Source organism: Eublepharis macularius, chromosome 17 (genome assembly GCF_028583425.1).
Source record: "Eublepharis macularius isolate TG4126 chromosome 17, MPM_Emac_v1.0, whole genome shotgun sequence".
NCBI classification, from domain to species: domain Eukaryota; kingdom Metazoa; phylum Chordata; class Lepidosauria; order Squamata; family Eublepharidae; genus Eublepharis; species Eublepharis macularius.
The window spans coordinates 39,526,170-39,549,870 of record NC_072806.1 but is presented as its reverse complement, the minus strand read 5'-3'; the positions used below and the strand labels follow the sequence as shown (position 1 = coordinate 39,549,870).

The 23,701-nt window shown below is 48.6% G+C and overlaps 1 protein-coding gene across 2 annotated transcripts in view; it reads right to left on the bottom strand.

Annotated features, from left to right (window-relative positions):
* SGSM2 (small G protein signaling modulator 2) overlaps positions 1 to 23,273 on the bottom strand; it is a 127,961-nt gene extending 104,688 nt beyond the window's left edge. For both annotated transcript variants that reach the window (XM_055001677.1, XM_055001676.1), the window contains exon 1: positions 23,159 to 23,273. In XM_055001677.1, the coding sequence (XP_054857652.1) occupies positions 23,159 to 23,215 (57 nt within the window). In that variant the 5' untranslated portion in view covers positions 23,216 to 23,273. The remainder of the gene's footprint in view (positions 1 to 23,158) is intronic.
* Between the last annotated feature and the right edge of the window lie 428 nt (positions 23,274 to 23,701).

The window sequence follows — 23,701 nt, the reverse complement described above, 5'->3', positions numbered from 1 at the left end:
TGAATTATTGATATGATGTAATTTCTGAGGAGTTGGGTACCACCTTGTAAGAATTTTTATTATATATATATTTATTACTTGTGAGATCTCATGTGGGCCACTTCCTAATAAAGGACTCACAACAACCAGTGTTTGGGCTGAGGAGACTGAGCAGATTCTTAAACTATGTGTCAATTATAAGTAATGTCAAGTTATACACTTTCAGTTATACAAAAGGCCTCTTTTATACAACCTCTTTTTTAGTCTCTTACTTTGGGAAACCAGGTCTGAATCTCCACTCTGTCCCCAATGGGGTGAAAAGCAAGATACAAATAAAGAAAATAAATGTCAGCAAAACCACACTAGAGAAGGCAGTCAAGTCTGAGGCCATGGCTCTGTGACAGAGCGTGTGCCGAAAGGGTTCAGTCTGTGGCATCTCAAGCTGAAGGGTGAAGGGTGCTGGGAGGATTCTCCTCCCCCCCAGACCCTGGAGAGATCCTGATGCCCCTCAGAGCAGATAGCAGCGTGATAGCAGTGTGTTTTCCATGCAAACACACACCTGGGCTTCACAGGGATGTGGCAAACACTTTGGAGAGCCAAGAGAATTTAACAGATGCAAATCCCTTGGCCACTCACCTCCTCTCAGCCTAACCTACCTTACCGGGTTGTTGTAAGGGTATAAATGTTCTGGAACTGAGATGTTGGAAAACAAGCAAGTGGGGAAAATGTGTCATTCGTACCCTTTCCCTGCTTCCCAGCTTCAAACCTCTCCCTCCCACAAACACTTTTTCCTTCTTTTAAAAAAAAGCCTGGTGGTCCAGATTTTGTTACCAGAATACATAACTTGGAATACTACCATAGGCACAGCCAGAGGGAGGAACTGCACATGCACGTGGTCACCGTTTGTGAAAAACAGAATGTGCAGACCAGGGTAGAAGGAAAATGCCCTGGAAAATGCTTCCCATCTGGTGTGGGAAGGGACAGGGCTTTGCTTCCCTAGTTCACGCTTGCTGTTTTCGCTGTACACACTCACTGTACTTTGTTGCTGTCCATTAAAGACAGCAATGCTGTAATCTTGAGCTTTCGGCTACTTTTCAAGTACAGGAAATAAAAAAATAGCATCCATGCTCACACCGCAAGGAGACAAGTTTCCTGAAAGAAGTTTGCAGTGACCTTTCGAGCACATTAAGCCAAGGCTTAGGAAGTACAGGATCAGTGCGGAGATGGCAAGCAACCTTGCCAGAAGGTTTTCCGACACGGACATTTCGCAGCAAACAACTCTGACCAAATACTTCCCAACGTCATCTCACTTTCCAGGTGGAAAGCAAAGGGAAACGAGGCTATTTGTGGGAGATGGGCATGGAATAGGGAGGCCTGCCGGGGTCAGGCTCTTCAAGGAAGGAAGGAAAAGGGGAGGGGCAAGGGGAGAAGTGCTGAGGGGATTGCCACAATTCTCAGCCAGCTTTGGGGTTCCTGGGTCTCTGATAAAAAGCAGGCTCAGGTCAGAGGTGTGTGTGAGAGGAATGTCACATTTCATGAAAAAGTAATTAAAAGCGCAGAAATGTTCTAAGGGGGAAAGTAACCCAATGAAACAGGTGACTATCACCTGCCAAACAAGATACAGCTCTACAACTTCCTGATTAAAGTCAAGACGTTAGAAGCTAAAACCAAAAAAGGGCTCAGTGATGCAACCACAGCCAGGCCAGCGGCTGAGAAACGACTTTCTTTTTCAAAAAATCCCTGCACAACATTTCCCTGATCAAAAATGCCCACCAAGTATGCTTTATGTCCTAGTAAGGAAAATCTGAGCACCTGTGTTAATGCCTCTTCTCCCTCCTGTGGCCTATAACAACAACCTTGCAAGGTAGATTCGCCAAGACACAATGGTTGCTCCAAAGTCATGTCAAGAGTTTCACACCAGAGGTGGACATTGGACCCATGTCTCTCTAGTCCAGATTCCAACATCTATCCACTAAATCATATTAACTGAAAGTTTAGGCTAAAAGGCAGCACTCAATTCTTCAGCTGAAGGGTAGGATCAATCAACCAGTGTGTCAGATATACCTCCAGCATATCTGTCATGAGCAGGGGTAATTCCGTAGAAAAAGAGCTGCAGGAACTCGTTAGCATAACTCATTGGCATATGCCACGGTGGCAGCAGCTGGCCATGGGGCCTGCTCCAGGTGATGATGGAGTGCTGCTGCTGCCGCCGCTGCCACTGCCTGCTAGGAGGAGGAAAAGGAATCATGTGGGCGGGGCCACCACCCACGTGATTACTTTTCAGAGGTTCCGCCAGAACAGTGTTCCACTACGTCCCCCCTCAAAATGAGCTCTGGTTATGAATTTCTTGCTGCAGTCTGTAGTGTACCTCTCAGAACATACAAAGGGAACCTGTTTTGGTAACTGGTTGCTAGCTGCTTATCTTGCAGGTGTTTTGATTACCATTTCCTGGCAGGCCTGAGAACGTGGCCTTGACGTTCCAGCTGAGACCACACCAACCGCCTATGAGCAGAGCTCATCCTTTCCCTCCTCCCCTCTCTCCTGGCTCCCTGGCTTAGCACGCCAAAACCCTAATGGACTTTCTTTGCCACTGGGGGGCATAGACTTTGTCCTATAATTAACCCTGCTTTGCTACCTTGAGTCACTTCAGCCAATGATCCTGTCTGACCATCTTGATACTGGTATTCTTCTTTTTAACTCATATACCTGAGTGATGCAGTGAAGTGCTTGGGGAAAACACCTGGCAAGACCTGACATTTTGGCTGAAGTCCCGATACTCAGGGGGGATTTGCTCCCTCTCCTCTGTGGTCAACAGCACCGCTTCTGGGATGGGAGGGGCCACTTTTCCCCACTCTTTGTTCCACACATGCGTGTGACACTCTTCCCCTGGGAAGTACAGCTCACCATCTCTCCAACGTACATCTGGGTCATGATCACACAGCCAGTGCACTCCCAACACAAGGGGAAATTTAGTAGCTGCACTAACTATAAAGGTCCAGGCTTCCCAATGGCTCCCCATTCCCAGAGGTGTAAGACCGGACACAGTGTGTTTATTATGGTCACTGACCAGCATAACTTAGAACCAAACAATCCGATTACCATCAATTGTTAAAAATAGCCACCAACAGGTTGGATTAGAGAAAATAAATGACCTATGAATGAATTAAAACAGACAGGTATATCAACATATTCAGTACAAAAAATTAAAATTGTGTCCAGTAATTAGTATCCACCCCCAACTGTGGCTTGAAGTAAGTTAGCCACTAGTCCCTTTTATATCTTGGGTGTTCTATCGGGCTTTACAAATAGCTGCACAAAATTTTGCAGTTGCTTCCATTAGCTGTTCTTTCTTGAGTGGACGTTAAGTTGTTCTGAAGGGTGGTATATAAATCAAATGTTATTGTTATTATTATTATTCCATCTGAGCTTTGCTTGAGTGGCCTGGCAGGTTTTTGAGTAAAGGGGGGGGGGTATATCCTTTAGATGGATAGATGGATAGAGAGCGCAGTCGAGTAAAATGTGTTCTGTTGTTTTTGTTATATTGTCGAAGGCTTTCACGGCTGGAGAACGATGGTTGTTGTGGATTTTCTGGGCTGCATCGCTGCGGACTTGGCATTGTAGTTCCTGACGTTTTGCCAGCAGCTGTGGCTGGCATCTTCAGAGGTGTAGCACCGAAAGATAGAGATCTCTCAGTGTCAAACTCTGGAGAAGATGTTAGCAGGTAATTTATATCTACTCAGGAAGGTGGGTTTGGGTTGCGTCATCCCGTAAGAGTTTCCCAGGGTGTGGAATGCTAATGGAATGCTAATGCTTCACTGTATCCTGAGGAGGTTCTTTTGCATATGGATTGGTGCTTGATATGCTAATCTTATCTGCAGGGCTATTGTAAGATGTCGAGTATTTTGTTAGCCTGGTGTTTTTCAGGACTGGAAACCATGCTCTGTTCATTCTTAAAGTCTCTTCTTTCCTGTTGAAGTTGTGCTTATGCTTATGAATTTCAATGGCTTCCCTGTGCAACCTGACAAAGTAGTTGGAAGTGTTGTCCAGTATTTTGGTGTCCTGGAATAAGATACTGTGTCCTGTTTGAGTTAGGCTATGTTCAGCCACTGCTGATTTTTCAGGTTGGCCAAGTCTGCAGTGTCTTTCATGTTCTTTTATTCTTGTCTGGATGCTACGCTGTGTGGTCCCGATGTAAACTTGTCCACAGCTGCAGAGTATGCGGTATACTCCTGCAGAGGTGAGGGGGTCTCTACTGTCTTTTGCTGATCGTAGCATCTCTTGTATCGCCCTTATTAATCAGATTTTGTCAGGTTGCACAGGGAAGCCATTGAAATTCATAAGCATAAGCACAACTTCAACAGGAAAGAAGAGACTTTAAGAATGAACAGAGCATGGTTTCCAGTCCTGAAAAACACCAGGCTAACAAAATACTCGACATCTTACAATAGCCCTGTAGATATTAGAATATCAAGCACCAATCCATATGCAAAAGAACCTCCTCAGGATACAGTGAAGCATTAGCATTCCATTAGCATTCCACACCCTGGGAAACTCTTACAGGATGATGCAACCCAAACCCACCTTCCTGAGTAGATATAAATTACCTGTCAACATCTTCTCCACAGTTTGACGCTGAGAGATCTCTGTCTTTTGGTGCTACGCCTCTGAAGATGCCAGCCACAGCTGCTGGTGAAACATCAGGAACTACAATGCCAAGACCATGGCGATGCAGCCCGGAAAATCCACAACAACCACAGATCTTTTTGCACTAGCTGCAGTTGCTCATCCTCATCTCATCCTGTGGATGTTTGGTGGTGCATCAGAGTGCCACCACTCTGGGAGATTTGCTCCCTCTCCTCTGTGGTCAACAGCACAACAGGCTGGCCCAATCACTTCAAATGATCACTGTGTAGGCCTGCAGTCGACAGCGACAATGGCTTTGTGTTGTGAATGCACAGAGAAGCATATCTCTGTTCCGCAACAATGTGAAGCGGTGACAAGAGACCACAATCACCCAGCAAAGAGCACCTTCTACTCACACATGCAATTCAAGCTTGCCATTTCTTCTGTCATGAACAGATCCATCACCCAAAGTAATGTTATAAGCAGTTTTCATTCTCTCTTGCCTATACTATTTGAGCAAGGGGCACTGGTTCCTAGAGCCATATCTGGAACGGAGACAGTGGTGAGGATTCGAAGACAGCATACCAGCAATCCATATTGAGGGGTACAGTAGTACAGCACCTGCTTTGTACGCAGAAGGTCTTAGGTTTGATCCCTGGCACCTCTAATTAAAAAAGGATCAAATGACATGAAAGACCTCTCCCTAAGATCCCAGAGAGCGGCTTCCAGTCAAAGTAGACAATAAAACCATCAGACACAGTACAAGACAGTTTCATCTGTTTATTTATTTACTTCATTTATACCCACATTTCTCCAGAATGGGGACCCAAAGCATCTTACATCATTCTCTTCTCCATTTAATCCTCACAACAATCCTGAGAGGTAGGCTAGGCTAGGCAGAGTGAGAGTGCCTGCCCTAAGGTTTCACCCAGCAAGCTTCCAGAGTAGAGCGCAGTTTCAAAGCAGAGCCACCCAGACCCTCTACTGACACTCTAACCCAGGGCCCCCCGATTTTTTTCAGCTTGCGGGAACCTTTGGAATTCTGAGGCAGGTTAAAGGGGGCGATCAGAAGGCGGAGCCAACCATAAAACGTCAGGCAGTGAGGTTATAAAAAATTATGATAGTAGCTGTTCAACATTTCATAGAGAATCTATTCCTTTTCAGATGAACATATTGTTCAAAAATATTTTCTTGCATACGTACAAAATAAGCATACATACCGAGCCAGTTAAGAAACCCTCACTGGGCAGTATCTGTCTTCTTTTATAGGCATCTAACTCATATATGGAAAAGGAAAAAATGTTCCTTCCCCTGGTTATCCCTTTACATGAACCCTTGCCTCATGAGCTCAGACATTTTTAACCTGCACTATTTCTTGTAACAATGACAGCTGGTGCTGAAGGGAAGTGATGTCATCACGCCGGCCATGGGCGCGCTCTCACACTTTGTGCAAGGCTAATTCTGGCCCATTTGCCCACAGCCAGCACAACATTGTCACTTCAGGAAGTGATGTCATCATGCCTCACCGGGCGCATGCCAGGTGCACGCTTTCCCAGGTTGCCTGCTGGTGGCAGGCAATCTCTCCTGTTTTCAGAATCCATCACTTCCTTCCTCGGAGAAGCTCTGAGAGGTCCCCTGTCCAGGTATCAGCCAGGTCCAACCACGCAGAGTTTCAGAGATGAAAACACACCAAGAGCCTTGCAGGACTTTAAGACATCTTCTGAAGGTGGGGGAGAAGCACAGGAAATGATGGACTTTTCTTGAGTTTCATCTCTAAATGGGCAGTCTGCTGGGCCTATAAAAAAACCATTCAGTCAGGAAACATCATGGACCAAACAGACCCCACTGCCATTGGGAAGGGGGCCCTGGATGCCAACCAATTAGGTAGAGTTACCATCCTCAGGGCCCCAGAATTACACTGGATCTCCAGATTACAGAGATCGGTTTCCCTGAAGGGAATGTCAGCCTCAAAGGGCAGACTCTATGGTCTAGGAGAAACGGAAATCCAAGAGTCACATCCTGTTCCCTCTGAGGTCCCTCCCCCCTCCAAACTCCATCCTGCCCAGGGGCAACCTTTATTATCTCCAGGAATTCCCCAAGCCAGTGTTGCCAACCTTACAATTCAGCCTAGAAAAAAACGGCAAGTTCAACCTGGCACTAACCAAGAAGCATTTGTGGGCAGACGGGGCATTGCCATGGCAACACCTGGACAGTCTTGCTTAAGTACAAGCCGCCTCAGCCTCTCCCTTGCCGCCTTTTACAGCCCCTGTTGACTTAACTCGCTCCATTCATTGTTTGGCTTGGCAAGGAAACCACACAAGTGCAGTCCTAAGCTGTATTAAAATCATTTCCTGCATGGGAGAGGCCAAGTTCCCCTCCAGGGCTCCAAGGAAGCGAGCAGAACCCAGAGGAAAGGGCAGGCCAAATCACATCATTCTGTCAGACACCTTTCCAAATCAGCCAAAATGTACAGGAACAAAAAAAAATGCTTTAGAGGTTAGAGTGCTGTACCGGGGTTCAAATCTCCCGTCTGCCATAAAGATCACTAGGTTGTCTTGGCTCAGTCACTCCCTAAGTTCACCTTAGTTATCAGCAGGATAAAATGCAGGAAGGAGAACCTTATGGTCTTTGAAGGACGGGTTGGAATATAAATGTGAGAAATGTAATTATTAATTTTATTATTCTAATAAGGGATGCCATTTCAAACAAAAGGGAACAAACAGCAAGAGCAGAGCCCTTCCCTTAGGAGCGGGAAAGGGAGCTGCTGGCGTGGCGAGTCTTTTTCTGTCGCCTTCCTGAACCGCTGGGGGAATTTGCTGAGGTTACTGTGCGGGAGGACAGTGTTGGGGGCTGTGCGAGTGCGTAGAGCCTGCTGTGGAGTGGAGCTACTTGGAGTAAGTGTTTCTGTTTGTCTTTTTTGCGTGAGTTGGAGCTGATGGCAGAGGGGGATTGCTGCTCACTGGACAGTGTCTGTTTTGCCTGGGGCTCACTGCTGGCCCCACCCTCTACTGAATGAGCCTTGAATTGAATTAGGCTCCTCCTCACCAGAGACACATCACAGCCACCTGGGCTCCGAGAAGGAAAAGGACCTGCAGCTAGAAGAGTCCTCTTGGAATATACTTGGAAGGCGATGATGTCGACAGAAGGCCCCTTTCCAGTCACCTGCATGGAGCGTGCCATGTTTGTTTTCCTCCGGGAAGACAAGACAGACTTCATTGACAGAAGTGTAAGCTGGTCGGGCTTTTGGAGGAGAAGATTCACAGCCTGGAGAAGAGGATCACCACCCTTCAGGAAATCAAGGAAGGGGAGGATTTTACTGAGAAGAGCCTGGGGACTCTGCACAAGCCTGAAGAAATAAGTCCAAGGGAAGAAGGAAAAGTCGATCTCCCTTCTGAGCCTCCTCTCAGTTCTGCAATACAAACCGGAAGACGTGCACTAAGGCGACGCTCTGGCCCACTGGAGCTCAAGAATTGTTTTGAGGAGCTTGAGATGGTGACGGAGATGAGACGAGAGTGGGAGGAGAAGCACAAAAACCTGGAGGAGGGAGTGAAGAGGGCATGGAGCCACACGGAAGTGGAAGAAAACAGAAGGTGGTGGTCATCGGGGACTCTCTGCTCAGGGGTATGGAACATCATGAGTCCAGGCCAGATCCCCTACTCTGAGAGAGCCAAAATTCAGAATATTACAGACCAACTGCCGAAACTGATCAGTACCCATTTGTGCTGGTTCACATGGGAATGAATGACACGGCCACGAATACCATCACAAGAATTGAAGAGGACTATGAAGCTCTTGGAAGGCAGTTGAAGACAGTGGGGGCACAGGTGGTATTCGCTTCTATCCTTCCTGTCAAAGGAAGAGTAATGGAAAGGGAGCAGACCATAGTTGAGGTGGATCGTTGGCTGAGGTGGTGGTGCTGGCAGGAGCGCTTTGGGTTCTGGGACCATGGGATAGGTTTTCTTAGAGAAGGCCTTCTAGCACATGATGGGCTTCACACCTCTCAAGGTCAGGGAAGAAAACGTTTGGAAGGAACCTGGAGAGCTTCATCAGGAGAGCTTAAAACTGATGCCACAAGGGGAAGGGGATGATCAAGATGGGGATTTCAATGAAGAAGTGATAACAGCAGGGGCCCACCTGGGTAGGGCAGATCAAACAAAGGTACAAGTACCTATATACCAATGACCGAACTATGGGTAATAAGAAGGAAGAGTTTGAGCTTCTCTTGCAAACAGAGGGGTACAATATAGTAAGAATTACTGAGACTCGGTGGGATGATTCCTATGACTGGAATGTGGTAGTGGATGGGTGCAAGTTGTTCAAGAAAAACCAGAAGGGTAGAAGAGGAGGTGGAGTGGCATGGTATGGGAGGAGAGGGCTTGATTGTCAGCAAGTTCTGGAGAATGTGGTTGACAGCCCAGAGGAAAGTATATGGGTGGAAATAACGGGAAGAAGGACAAAGGGTATTGTTGTTGGAGTCTGCTACAGACCACCTGACCAGGGAGAGGAAATGGATGCTGACCTCCTTGAACAGATCGGTAGAGTATCCAGATGTCAGAACCTGATAATTATGGGTGACTTCAACTTCCCCGATGTGTGCTGGGAGACAAGCTCAGCAAAGCGACAAGACTCACGCAACTTCCTGACCTGCCTAGCCGATAACTTCCTTTTTCAAATGGTGGAGGAAGCTACAAGGGGCTCAGCCATACTAGACTTAATATTAACCAACAGGGAAGAATTGGTAGATGGGGTGAAGGTGGTGGGGACCTTAGGGGAAAGTGACCGTGTCCTCCATCAATTCCAGTTGCTGTGGGAGGCCAAGGAAGTTTGTGGCTAGACTCGTAGGTTAGATTTTTGTAGGGCCAATTTCAATGAACTCAGAGGCTTGATGAGAGTTATTTCATGGGGGAGTGCACTGGAAAGGAAAGGAACGAGTGACGGGTGGGCTCTTCTCAAACATGAGCTTTTGCAAGCTCAAGCCCTCACTATTCCAGCAAGATGGAAACATGGTAAGGGCAACAAGAAACCGATGTGGATGAACAGAGAGCTCCAGAATAAGCTAAGGGAGAAAAAGGAAATGTTCAGGAAATGGAGAGGACAGACCTCTAAAGAGGAATATATGAGGTTTACTAGGTACTGCAGAACAGCCATCAGAGAAGCCAACGCTCAGTATGAGCCGGGTCTGGCTAGGGGGGCTTGCTACAATAAGAAAAACTTCTACATATAAGTGAGAAGAAAACACAAGGTAAAAGATGCAATTGGACCGCTGTTGGGAGTCGAAGGAGAAACTCTGATGCAGGACAGAGAAAAAGCAGACAGGCTTAATGACTTTTTGCCTCTGATTTCTCCCTGAAGAACTTGAGAGCCCATGTAGAGATGGTAGTAGACATGACAGGACACCTGGGGGGCTAGTTGACATTGACGGAGAGGTTGTGGAGAGGCCCCTGGCTGCACTGGATGAATATAAATCCCCTGGGCTGGATGGTGTGCACCCAAGAGTGCACAAAGAACTTTCTAGAGAACTCGCAGAGCCTCGTGGAGGACTGGGGATGTGCCACAAGATTGGAGAAGAGCAAATGTTATCCCAATCTTTAAGAAAGGGAGGAAGGATGACCCGGGAAACTACAGGCTGGTCAGTCTGACTTCTGTTGCTGGGAAGATATTAGAGCAGATTTTAAAAGGATCAATCTGTAAGCATTTGAAGGATTGCTTATTGATCCGGGGAATTCAATATGGTTTTGTTCCCAACAGATCTTGTCAGACCAACCTGGTTTCCTTCTTTGATCGAGTGACGAGTTTACTGGATCGTGGGAACTCTGTTGATGTGATTTACCTGGATTTCAGCAAAGCTTTTGATAAGGTCCCCCATGACATTCTAATGGGTAAACTGGAAAACTGCGGACTGGACTATAGGACAGTTTGGTGGATAGGGAACTGGTTAGAGGACTGCACCCAAAGAGTGGTGGTCAATGGCATTTCATCAGATTGGAGGGAGGTGTCCAGTGGGGTGCCGCAGGGCTCGGTTTTGGGCCCAGTACTTTTCAATATTTTTATCAGTGATCTGGATTAAGGGGTAAAGGGGCTGCCCAGTGCAGGATGAGCCTAAGGCAGCCCTGACCAAGATTCATCCAGCCTCTTCTTGAAAACTGCCGGTGAAGGGGAGCTCACCACCTCCCTAGGCAGCTGATTCCACTTTTGAACTACTCTGACCGTGAAAAAGTTCTTCCTAATATCCAGCCGGCGCCTTTCTGCATGTAACTCTGCCACCAGAGATGCCATGGCCCCTGTCCAAATGGCAGTGGGGTGGGGAGGGGGGACTGCACCTGCTTTTTAATTTTTAAAAAATCAGACAATCTGATAACTAATCACCGACATCTCCAAAGTCCTGACCAGATCAAGACAAAACATTTAGATGGGTCTGTGTTATGAAGTTTACCTTCTTAGACATTGCATTAGGTACAGCAGCCACTAAATTGTGAAACTGCAGTTTCCATCACTGCATTGCTTTCTTCATCTTGATTCCATTGTAATCTATCTCAGGTCTCTGCAATGCATAACCTTCTGTTTGAAAGAGATGGTTTTATGCTTCATTCTTATCTTTCCCATTGACTTGTGAACCTTTGTAAAGATCATAAAATCTAAATTAATCCAAGGGGTCTGTTCTGTGCTAGGAAATAACAATGAGATACACTCTGATTCTTGAAAAAGCATTTAGATGCAGGATTGAAGCAGCTACAGAAAAAGTTCAGGTGGCTCTCACCAGGACAATTGCTCTATTGATGTAAGCATTATTGGTCTACTCTGCAGATTCTAATCTACATCTCTCTTTACTGCCTGCCAGCAAAAAAGACAGTTAAGAATTTTTGGCTAAATTAGAGCTGATTGGCAGCTTATAACTATAACAAGCAGATCTTGCTAAACTTTTGAAAACTTTCTTAATGGATTGACGTTTAGCGGAGCTTGAAGAGAAGCTGAGCTGCTTTGAAGAACGCTTTGCAGCGATCCAGCAAGCTCAGGTCTCAAAAAGTTGACCTCAGTTGCCAGTCACGGGCCGCTTCCACACGCTCCGTTTTTTGGGGGGGTTTCCCTGTCTCAAAGCCGCGTCTTCCTGAACTTCAAGAACTTACCTTCCACATGCATCATCCTCATGAATGTTTGGTGGGTGTTTGTTGCAGGGGGGAAAAAAGGTCCCAAAAAAGAAAACGCATTCTTTATCTGAGCCTCGTCGCAAATGACATTGGTGCATTCCCACCGATCCGGGTACAGCAGGATTGCGCTATACTGTTGTTCTGTCTTTCAGCTCTTGTAGAAACTGGGCATACGTAGTACTCCTCTATCGTTGACTTCCTGCTCAAAATGTTAAGTGCAAAAGTGCTTAATAAATATGCGAACAGTAGAGTAGCGCGATGGTGCACTACTCTACTATATAAAAGGCAAATCATGTTCCCCATCACTCGCTCTTTATCCCTGCGGAGGCGCAGTGTGCAGGGATAAGAAGTGAGTCACAGCGGCGAGGCCTTCCCAAAGTCCCACAGCAGTGGGGGCAGGGCTCCCTGCCACCTCCGTAGGGCCTTGGGAGGGCCGGGCACAAGCCAAGTGGCAGCTGAGGGGTCGGAGGAGGAGGGAGCCCCTGCTCTCTTCCCCGATCCCTCCCTTGACTGACACCACAGGGAGAGGCAGGGGGAGTGCTGCTAGGGCCCATTGTATTTTCCCAAACAATGGGCCTTATTGATCGTTTGAAATAAAATCAGAAATGGCATTCCGTTCTCAGTGTTGACCCTAGACTGAGCTATCCAATGTAGCAAGCACTGCAGTATGATTCCCTTTGTATATATAGATATCATAATAGCGCAAGAACCATTTTAAAAAGTTTTTAAAAAGAGCAGGGGGAAATTATACGATCGCGCATGAGAGCCAGATGCATGTGTGGGAGGAGTGATGGTGAGAGGAGGGGTTGGAGATTTGCAGGAGGGCATTTCAAAAGCACAAAAAAGCCTCCGTATGTATTGATACGGTAATAACTGTGCAGAAAAAGCAGCATCAAAAATGAAAACAGAATAAAACAAGTCTCACAAAAATGCTTAAAAACTGGGATCATCATGACCTGTTCGCACATGGGAAACGATGACGTGTGTAATGAATGAGATAACCCTCCAGAGTTCTATGTATTGTCAAAGGCTTTCACGGCCGGAGAACGATGGTTGTTGTGGGTTTTCCGGGCTGTATTGCCGTGGTCTTGGCATTGTAGTTCCTGACGTTTCGCCAGCAGCTGTGGCTGCATCTTCAGAGGTGTAGCACCAAAAGAGCTCTTCTAGGGCACATGCATAATCATCGACCAAACAGTGGTAATGATTAATCAGGGTGAAATAGCAGAAAACTGGGACTGTCGAACCGGGACCCTTGCTATCTGACACAGCAACATTCAAAAAAATTAACAAGAGAACAAGGCTTCCTTCCTAGTTCCCACCTTCCAATTGTTCTGCGGAAGGTGGTTCGCTTGACATCTCCCGCAGCCTGTTCCTCTTCAGTAGGGGCCCCCACCTTGTGGAATGGGCTCCCTGAAGAGGTGAGGGGGACACAGTTTTTAGAAGTTTTTAGGCGGTGCTGCAGTGCTGTTTTATTTGTGAGGGCTCTAATGGGGTTTGAGCTGCAGGCATGTTCTTGGACATGGGGGGTTCATAGGATTTTACTGTATTTTGCATGTTTTTGAAGTTGGAATTTTAAACTGCCGTGAGCCACGAAGGACAGGCCGAGCATATTTTTACATAAATAAATAAAAGACAGGGTCTTCAGTAATATAACCAGAGTGCCCTCCCCCCTTCAGCACATCCTTGACAGAATCAAAAAGGACCTATTACCTCCTCCCCATTTGCAGGCCTGCTGGAAAAAGAGGCGCTATCACTGCTGGACTCGTTTCCCCGCTTTGCAGTCTCTAAGGTGGCACGTGTTCATCACCCCAATCCCAGTCCAGCAGCAAATAACTCTCAGGAAGAGCTGTCTTTGGGGAAATGGCAAAACTTCCACCGGAAGCTGTTTCAGGCCACGTCTAAGGCAGTGTTGTGGGTGTTCTGGGAAAATTTGCATTGGAAAATTTTCTGAATCTGATTTAAATAAATTATTCAAATATTTAAATAAAGTTAGCAAAAGGAGGCAAATGTGCCACGTACAAGCCTGGACTATGTACGAGCACTGGGGTCTGTGCACGCTTCACATCCCTTATGTGGCTGTCTAACATGATGGATTTGGAGCACAACAGTTCTGGCAACTATAGATGAACAGACTGTAGTTAGACACCACTGGTCTAAAGCACACACATCGGATCGAATGGGAAGCATTCTCCTCCTTTTTCAGCCATTCAGTCTGAAGAACTGACAGGCAAAAACACAAAGCAGCTCTTTATTCAGACAAAGAAGCCCATGGAAGACTTTACCATAATTGGAAAAAAAGTGGTAACTTTTCTAGCTAGAAAATTATCATTGTCACCTAAAAAGCTGTCAGGAGACGCTATTTGAAAACGGACACGTTCTACACACACAAACCGGCTCTGCCACCCACACATAGACCCAAGCAAACTGTAACTGGATCTCTCGTATTGGAAGCATCATGCCCACTTCAGACAGAAGCCCCGTTTAATTCTGTTGCAAGCTTACAGATAATAGGACGTTACAGTGCTGGATACAGGTAAGCCTCTCTCAACACAAGCATTTGGCCGGCACGATGCAATTTAGCAAAGAGCAAAGGGTCAGAACACAGGAGAGAAAGCTCAAGCACGCAAGCCCGTAACGGGTCTAAATGGCCAAGGAGCATCAGTCCAGAGAAAGACATGGGCATTGCAGCTAAAACACAGAGGCAGGCAGGCAGGCCGGCAGGCCCAGTTATGTGGGGATACAATGGGATAACCCCATGGCACATTGTTCCAAGACCATTAAAGGACGAGCTTGACTAATATGCAATGAACAAGGTGAGAATCTTGTTCAAAAGATTAACATTATTTTAAATTGCTTTCACAAGCATGTTGTTTCCTTGGAAATCAAGAGCGTCACAGACAAAGATTTAAACTCAAATTCCTACTTGGCCAAGGATTCATCCATGCTGCTCTCTGCTCTGCCTCATTTCCTTATGAGGGGATAAAGGGAGTATGTTGTGACTCTCCTTGCTTCCCGCCAAGTGGTGAGCCATTCCGACGGCAGCTTGGGTTCCCAGTGGAGTAAAGAGCACCAGAAGCTTACAGCGTCTCTGAAATATCTGCTTTATTTACAGATATGGAAACAAAGCTCAGGCACTCTTGCAGGACAGCAGACCCATGAGCTCACCTGCCTGCTCCCCTTTCTTCCCAAGAAACAGTCTGTCGCATGCAGACTCCCAGGAACACCCACTCCTCCCTTCAGCAAAGGTGGGGGGGGGATCACCTCCTCCGAAGGGGGCTTCAACCAGTGCCACTGGAGGTCCCTCTCCTAACAACTAGGGCCCACTGAGATACATGTGCCAGTCACTCTGAAGCATTCACCTGATGAAGGAATGGTCAACTATCACTGCCTTCTCCAGTCCATGCCTGGGAACCCTCAGGTGAGTTGTGAGCCCCTGGTGGTGGGAGAAAGTGCCGACTGATGGCGACCCCTGCTGGGGTTTTCAGGGCAAGAGACGGACAGAGGTGGCTTGCCACAGCCTGCCTCTGCATAGTGAACAGGAGTCTTCCTGGGAAGTCTCCCATCCAATTACTAACCAAGGCCAACTCTGCTTAGCTTCCAAGGTCTAGATGAGATCCACCTTGCCTGGGCTATCCAGGTCAGGGTATGAGCTCCCATTTTTGGCTGCTTTTTGGATGTACCCAGTGCTAGTGCTCAAGGGTAGAGAGCAAAGTTACCAAACCTTCTGCCTCTTTTTGCATGCAGGTGCAGGAGGGTAAGGTAACTGCTTTTAGTGCCGTCTTTTAATCATACAATTGCTACCAAAATGCACAGCAAAATATCGTTCCATTAGGAACAAAGAAAGTCAAAAAAGATTTAGAGAAATCGAGAGCACAACAAGAGTTAATGCTGCTGTTGGCATGACTGCATGTTCAGTGGATTTTTAAAAAAATCCTTGCATATAGAAAAGTAGCATGTCAATGGCTTATCTAGAATTCTTCTCCTTGATATCTTTGTTTTCAAAGGGCTGGGAGTTTCTGATGGCTTCCTGTTCGCGCCAGGGCCCAGGAAAATCTCCCTATTTTTACCTTCAAAGCCCCACAGAGGCTTACCCCATTTTCCTCTCTGCTCTCATGTCCTCCTGATACAACTAGGCAGTCATCTGCCACCCTCAGGCCTCTGGGTCTCTTTCAGTGCTCTAACCACTACACCATGATGGCTCTCAGCCTCAAAACCTGCAGGGACTGAAAAAGCAGGGAGGAGAAATTTGAAACCACCCCAAGCTAAAACCCATCATGAGATAAGAGACAGGCTCCTCCAGGTAAAGCTGGTTCTGGAGGGGGGCTGGATAAAGAGTACTGGGGGGGCTCTTAGACCTGCTGCCCCTAACCACTGATGCCACCTGCATGTGCCCCCAACTTGCTGCCACTCCCACACCCCTGACCATGCCCCCCACTGGGATGTCTGTAGCACAGTGGTTGGGAACCAGCATTCTGCTGGTTCGAAAACCACTACAGCCATGAGCTCAGCAGGCAGCCTTGGGTAAGCCTCTCCTCAGCCCAGCTCCCCAGCTGTATTGTGAGGATAATAATGATGCTGACTTTGGTGGTTGTGGATTTTCCAGGCTGTATAGCTGTGGTCTTGGCATTGTAGTTCCTGATGTTTCACCAGCTGACTTTGTTCACCACTCTGAGTGGGGCACTAATCTGTCCAGACGGGGTGATATATAAGAACTGTTATTTGTATTATTAATGAGAGCTGCTGCTGCTGCTGCTGATCTGGCAACCCTTGCTGTAGCATAGTGGTGAAGTGATTGGGCTGGGAATCAGCATTCTACTAGTTCGACTGCCACTATTGCCATGAATTATGCAGATGGCCTTGGGTAAGCCCCTCCTCTCAGCCCAGCTCCCCAGCTGTATTGTGGGGATACATTAACTTGTTCACTGCTCTGGGTGGAGCACTAATCTGTCTAGAATAAACGCAGTTATCATTATTTATTATGTATGCCCTGTGCTCATGCCACTCACCATAGCTGCTTCCCCCCCACACACACACACATTGTCATATATGTCTGTCTACATATCTGCCATGAGTATTTTCTGTGTTGTGTGCTGGGTAATGATCCTCTCTGAGAGTACACGAAGTTGCCTGTTGATAGCCTGCTTGGCTGGGAGTTGCTTATCTCGCAGGTGCCTATGGTGGCGTCTACTTTCGTTTTCACAGCCGCCTGAGAGAGCGTCCTTGAAGGCGGGCTAAGCCTGGGAACTGAAAATGACTTCAGTTTCCCTTCTCTCCTCCAGTCCCTCTCCCCTCCTGTCTCGAAAGCCCTTCCTCCCCCTCCTGACCCCCTTTGCACCAGAATCTCAACCATCGTTATCCCAGAGCCGGGAACTTTCCCTATAACTGACCCCTCCAAACTCCCATACATCACTTCTGCCAATGACCTTGCCTAAGTATGCCGATACTGACAGATCTCTAATAAAGCTACTTTAACTCATACCCTGGAGTGTGTGCAGTGCAGTACTATGGGGACCTAACTGCCAGAACCTGACACACATTCTTGGGATGGGTGGCGACAGCAGCAAGGATCTGTGGGCCCCTCCAGCTATCCCGTGTCAGTTATCCCTACCCACTAGCCTTTGGACAAGATCTGATAGTCGCTTCCCAGACCAACTGAAAGTGACAACCCCCTGCCCACTCCACTGCACGGATAAGCAGGGGAAAGGGAGGTGTGTCCCTGTGCGCAGGACCATGCAGCCACTGGAAACCAGGGCGGTCTTAGCCACAGGGCATCCGAGATAGCTACCTCGGGTGCTGCACTGGGGGGAACCATACTGGGCGCCCCTACCGCTATGCAGCCAGCTGCCCAACCGTTACCGGAAGTACCCACCGTTGCAGAGTCGCTACCGATCCCCCACGCTCCGCTCCATAAGAATGAGGCAGTGGGGGAAGCCAACTGTCGGGGTGGTGGGCTCCTCTGACCCCCCCCCCTGCAGATTGCTCTCCCTCCCTGTCCCTGCCCTGCCTGAATGCCTCCAGGGCCCCTGATTCACTGAAACAGCCCCTGCTGGAAACGGAAGGAGACAAGCTGGCTCCCCTTCGCAGGCCCTGAGCTCTCCTCCAGCAGCCCCTTTCCCTGGCTCAAGCAAGGCCTGTTTCACTGAAGTTGTGCTCGTCACAACAGATTTCCCCGCACAGAAGGGGGAATGTTGAGGCAGCCCCGGAGGGAAAGCAAGCTGTCAGACTTTCAAAACACATCACACCTCTGCCTTTCTGTTCAAGTCAACAAAATAAATTCCTTACCAGTGGGAACCATAAGGCTGCCAGAAACCCCAAGCCCACAAATTAACTCTTAAAACGTTTCCCAAGGATAACATCTGAAAAGATTTTCCTGGATTTTTTCTTGTTCTTTTTCTGTTTTTTTTTAAAGATAATTTTGACGCAACACCTATTTGTCAGGAAAGGAACTCAATTTCAGATGCTTCTTAATCTGCCTAGTGGCTATATAAAATCATACTTATTGTTTAGGTGTTAAAGGATTTGCGAATAAAGAGGGAGTTCTTTGGACAGTGCGAATGTAAGCAAGGGCATAAGGTATCTACATGCCAAGCCCATGAACCACTTTAAGATGAACTCATCTCTGTCTGCTCAAAAGGAACCTGACAACGGAGAAGCAGTATGTGGAGTGGTTACAGAGAACTAGGTTCAAATCCTGGCCCAGTCATGAAATTCACCAGGTCACTCTGGGACAGTTGCTCTCTCACAGCCTAAACCACCTCATACAGTGTGGCTGTGAAAATAAAATGTACAATATCCAGAGCTCCTTGGAGGAGAACAAGATAAAATTGCACAGATAGAAAAAACAAAAAACAAGTTTCAGCAGTGGTCTTGGAAAAAAGACAGGTTAGCTACACTGCGCTTAATTCTAGATCTCTTGGATTAAGAACTAGAAACCCCTTTCAGATCAGGATTTCTTAAAGTGAATTTCTACAGTGACTTTCTCCAAACATGTCCTTTATTTACTTATCCCTCGATGAAATATCCCTGAATTCCCTCAATAAAACATCCTTGAATTAGCATGCAAGTTTCAATTAAACAATAGTTTTTTTAAAAACCTAGCAGCGATAAAATATACAGAAAAACATTTAAAAGGGCAAACCCCATTCTTCAGACTAATATTAATAATATTGTAGTCGTTGTCCAGAATAGGAGGAATAGTTAACCAGAAGTTCAGTTAGGCTGGACGATTGTGAGAGGACCAAGGCCAGCCAGCAAGATTCAAGGCAGGTGGGAGACTTGAACTCAGACCCTCCCAGAACCGAATCCAGCACTCAAAACCACTGTACCATGCTGGCTTCCTAATTTGAACCCAGGTCCACACTCAACCCTCTCTACACTCTCTCTCATTGGCCCTTAAGAGACTCACTCCCCATCCCTCTACAAAGTGCCCTTTAACGTGCCCGGAAGAGCAGACCGGCTATCAGAAACCCATTTCTACACTCAGAAGCCTCTCACTACATTGGGGCAGAGGAGAAATATTCTAAGATAAACCTCTGGGTGGCAGATCAGGTCTGCTCTGCTCCTGCATCGGATGTTTTGCAAAGTCAGCTCAGGAAAGAGTCGTGACTAGAGATGGACACAAACCGCATTACGAACTTCAAAAACCCACGAAATTGGCGATCGCGTGATCGCGATTTGGCGGTTCGTGATTGTCCTCGTCCAACGAACCTGCGTTTGGAAAAAGCCTGGTTCGGTGCGTTCAGCCGCGGTTCAGGAAGCCAGACAGTCAGGCGCCAGCAATCAATTCCCCTGGAAATGGAGCCGGGAGAATGCCTGAACTCTGTCTGCGCTCCTTCTGTCGCCCTGGAAACCCGAATGGAAGCCCAGCTTACCTTGATCAACAGGTCTTCCTTCCAACCGCAGAGCTGCAAAGCGGTTACAAGTTGGGAGAAGACACCCAGGGGAGAGAGGGGGAAGGGGGTGTTCTGTAGCCATGGGCACTCCAATCTCATCCCCACAAACCCTGATAGGCAGCTCTGACGGCCAAACACAGACCTCCTGCGTTGCTCTATAGAACCTGTGCTTATAAATAGCTGTGGGCTCTCAGGCTGGGTTTCACTTTCAGCGAGCAGTGGAGTGGGACAGAGCTCTTGCTTGCCACTTGCTAGCCTTTGGGGAGAGAGACTGAGAGTATAATTCAGCTTGGATTTTTGTGGGAGTTTCCTGCGGGCCTCGGAGAGGATATAACTCCAAGATCCCTTTTGCAATCTTGTCCAAACTTGGGTGATGGCTGTAGGAGACCTTGCAAAACACTCCCCGGGAACATGGGCTCTCTAAGTGCCACGGAGGGCGTTCCGCGCCCCACAAACTGTGAACCGTGAACCAGTTCAGCAACGGAAAATGTTTGTTGCGGTTCGTGACTTCGGGATCATCATCGGCACCGAACCATGAACCGCAGAGTCATTAAATTTTTTTGGTTCATGCCCATGTCTAGTCGTGACTCTGTTGAGGACTTGGGGCATCCAGAAGGGCCCCCCTCTGGCTTGCCCATACAACTTACACAATTGCCACAACCATTATGGGCCAGCTAAGGTCAGCAATCCAGAGAGCCCCAAGAGGCGCATTTCCCGCCTGTTCTACCACACAGTTATGGAATTTTATCTCCCCATCCAGTTTTGGACCCCAAGGAACTCAGAGCAGCAGACATGGCTCTTCCTCCCACCCCTGCATTTTGTCCTCATAACCCCCCAGCGAGATCGATCAGACAAAGCGAACGAGCCCTGAGGTCACCCTGTGAGATAATAGCTGAGCGGGGACTAGAACCCAGATCTCCAAGGACCTAAATCAACACTCTAGCCACTATATCAAAGTTGAGTTCTGTTATCAAATAAACTCTTCAGCATCTGGGGGGGGGGCGGCGAATCTCTCTACTTGCTATTTATTCTTTATGGAAGGATCCTTTCAAGTTAAGCCCCCAGTCAAGTCTGACACCACAGACAGGAACTGTTAAGCTGAAACTTCAAAGAGTGGATTGGCACCAGGGCAGCCATCTTGAAATGGAAAACACTGCCACGGCGCCTCATATCTTAGCCCCAACCAAAACTAGGCCTAAGGATGTGGGATGGAACTACACACATTAATTCTTTCCCTGTTTTGATCATTCTTCTTGCCACCTTCTGTGTGCTGCAGTTTAAGTTGTAAGCTCCTTGGAGCAGAGACTCTTAAGTCATCACGTGTGTCAGTGATGTCATAATACGATTGGAGCCAATAATAATACGATTGGAGCCAATGCTGTGTAGCAGCAGGCCTTGAAGACCTGGGTTTGAATCCCCATCGGGGCCATGAATCTAACTGGGTGACCTTTAGCTAACTCTCTTCTTGCAATCTAACCTACCTCACAGGCTTGTTGTAAGGGAGGAAATGAGCTAGCCCCATCCACTTAAGAAGGATGGAATAACAAAGAAATGAAGGATGTCATTATTTTGCTCTCAAGTCTGAACTGCAGGTCCCTGATTCAAGGAAAGTCATGTGGTAAGAGACGCACAAATCTCCTGACTTTACAGTTCCTTAATGGGTCTGCAGCTGGTTAGTCAATCAGCCCACTATATTTATGGTGCCATCCTAAACAGAATTAAGCCCTTCTAAGTCCATTGATTTCAAAAGCCTTAATTGTTTAGTTTAGTTGTTTAGGATGGCACTGTTAATTTATTTATATCCCACATTTCTCCCCAATGGGAATCCAGTTTACATCATTCTTCCCCCTCCTCCATTTTATCTTCACAACAACCACCCTGTGAGGTGTGTTAGGTTGAGAGAAAGTGACTGGCCCAGGGTCATCTGGTGAATTTTATGGCACCGTGGAAAGTCACATCTGGGCCTTCTAGATCCTAGTCTGACACTCTAGCCTCAAAATCATGCTTGCAAATTTCTTGCATTTGATTAAAAAGAAGCTCCTGATAAGTTGGGCAACAGATTTATAAAGAGATATATTAACAGTAATTAAGAGTCATGAACAATCCGAGGCAGGCAAGCATTTCTCTCCTCTCTCACACAGGCTCCAGGGAGGGAGCCTTCTTGGAAAAGAAATTCTTCCTCGCGTGTGCAGGGTGGAATGCCTCTTCCAAGACAGCAGCTTCTTACAAGAGGCATTCCTCCTTCACCTTTCTTGCACAGGAATGAAGTCCAAGATGGGGCCTTCTTAGAAAAGAAATTCTTCCTTTCGTGTGCAGAGCAAAATGCCTCCTCAGAGATGGCTTGTGCTGTAAAGACACACGCACCATCGAACATACACAAAAGAATCACCTTTTATAACTACTGTTTTATTCACATGCAAATTTGTGCAGATATTCAACTGAGTAACTGATCTATATTAAAAACTCATCTGCTTAAAAAACATCCAATGACTCCCTATCTGAAATGCTGTAGTGGCACAGACGCAAGTCCTAAATGAAGCTCTTCTATTTTTTGAATGACCCCCCCCCCAATACCCACGCAGAGCAACAAGGAAGATGCATCTGCGTCACTGAGAACGCTGCGGGGGGGGGGGCAGCAGCGTCGAGACGAGCCCTTCCAGCTGCCGTCCTAAAGCCACCTCCCCCCCCCCCCCACCTCTCTTCCTAGGAAACCAGGAGGATGCCAGTTCTGCATTTCGGGCAGCCCTCTCTGAAGAAAAGCCCCAGGCCCACAAGGTGTCCAGGGCACAAGTTCTGGGGAGGGGGACACGGTGCTAGCTGGGACCCCCGCCCCTCCTAGAGCCTGCAGGCCAAGCCAGAGCCCATCGGCTGACAACGGCTTGCCCAGAGGGGAAGAGGCAGCACTCTGCACACGCCCAGAGGCACCGTTCTTGTCGGCCCGGGTCCACAGCCCAGGAGTGGAGGCGGAGCTCAGGGTTCCAAGGAGGACAAGCTGCCTGGGGTTTCCCAGATGCAAGGGAAAGGCACTCTGCACGTGCTCCGAGGCCCTGAAGCTCCTTCGGCGGGGGGGGGGGCAAAGGACGCGTCTGACGCCGGGAACGTGTTTAAAAGCTGGGCGGAGGCGCCGGTGGAGCGCTGGGCACGTTTTTACTCGGCAGCCAGTCCCATTCAAACGGCTGGGACCGGGGCCGAAAGAGGCAGCAGCTCCCGTTCCACGCCGAGCGCAGAGGCGCCTCTTAAACCGGCTCCTCGTCCCGCTCGCCTCTGAGCCCGCGCAGAGTGCTTTTCCCGTCCCTGGCGCGCCCGCCGCCCCGGCCCCCCCTCCATCCCTCCCCGCTGGCTCGGGGCTCCAAGGCGGAGGGCACGGCCGCCCCCAGGACTCAGCCCCGCATCTCTCCGGGTCTCCATTCTGCGCCCCGGAGATCCCCGAAGACGAAGGGCCCCCGCCGCTGCCCCGGAGCCGCGCCCGGATCCCCCCGGGCAGGGGGCGAGCAGGGCTGGCGGGGCGCCGCGCCTCACCTCCTTCTTGACGTTCCAAAGCAGCTGCTCCTTCGCGGCGTTTCCCGAGCCGCTCATGGCGCTGCGCAGAGCCGGGCAGGCGGGCAGCGGACGCGGCGCGCTCTTCCTCCGCCCGCAGCCGAGCCGAGCCGAGCCGCCCCGCCAGAGCCGCGGAGCAGCAGCAGCAGCGCCCGCCCCCCCCCCCGGGAGCCGGCTCGCCCCCCCCCCGCCGCCGCAGCCCTCCCCGACCCGCCCCCACATTGACGTCAGGGCCGGCCCCCCCGGAGTGGGGTGGGGGATTGTTTGGCAACAATGCGCCGGCCCGGCGGGGGGAGGGCGCGGGCGGGGGCGCGGCTTGGGAATAACAGCGCGCGGGGGGGGGGCGTGAAGTCTGTTTTGATCGAGGGCCAGGAATCGCAGGAGGCTTCTGAGCATACGCAGAGTGTTCTTCCCCTCCTGCATGAAAGCATTGTGTGTGTGAGGCTCAGTGGGGGCTGGGGGGGGGATCCACAGATGGTTTTCAGCCCCGGGGGGTCAACCCTGCAGCATGGTGCGAGAGGAGAG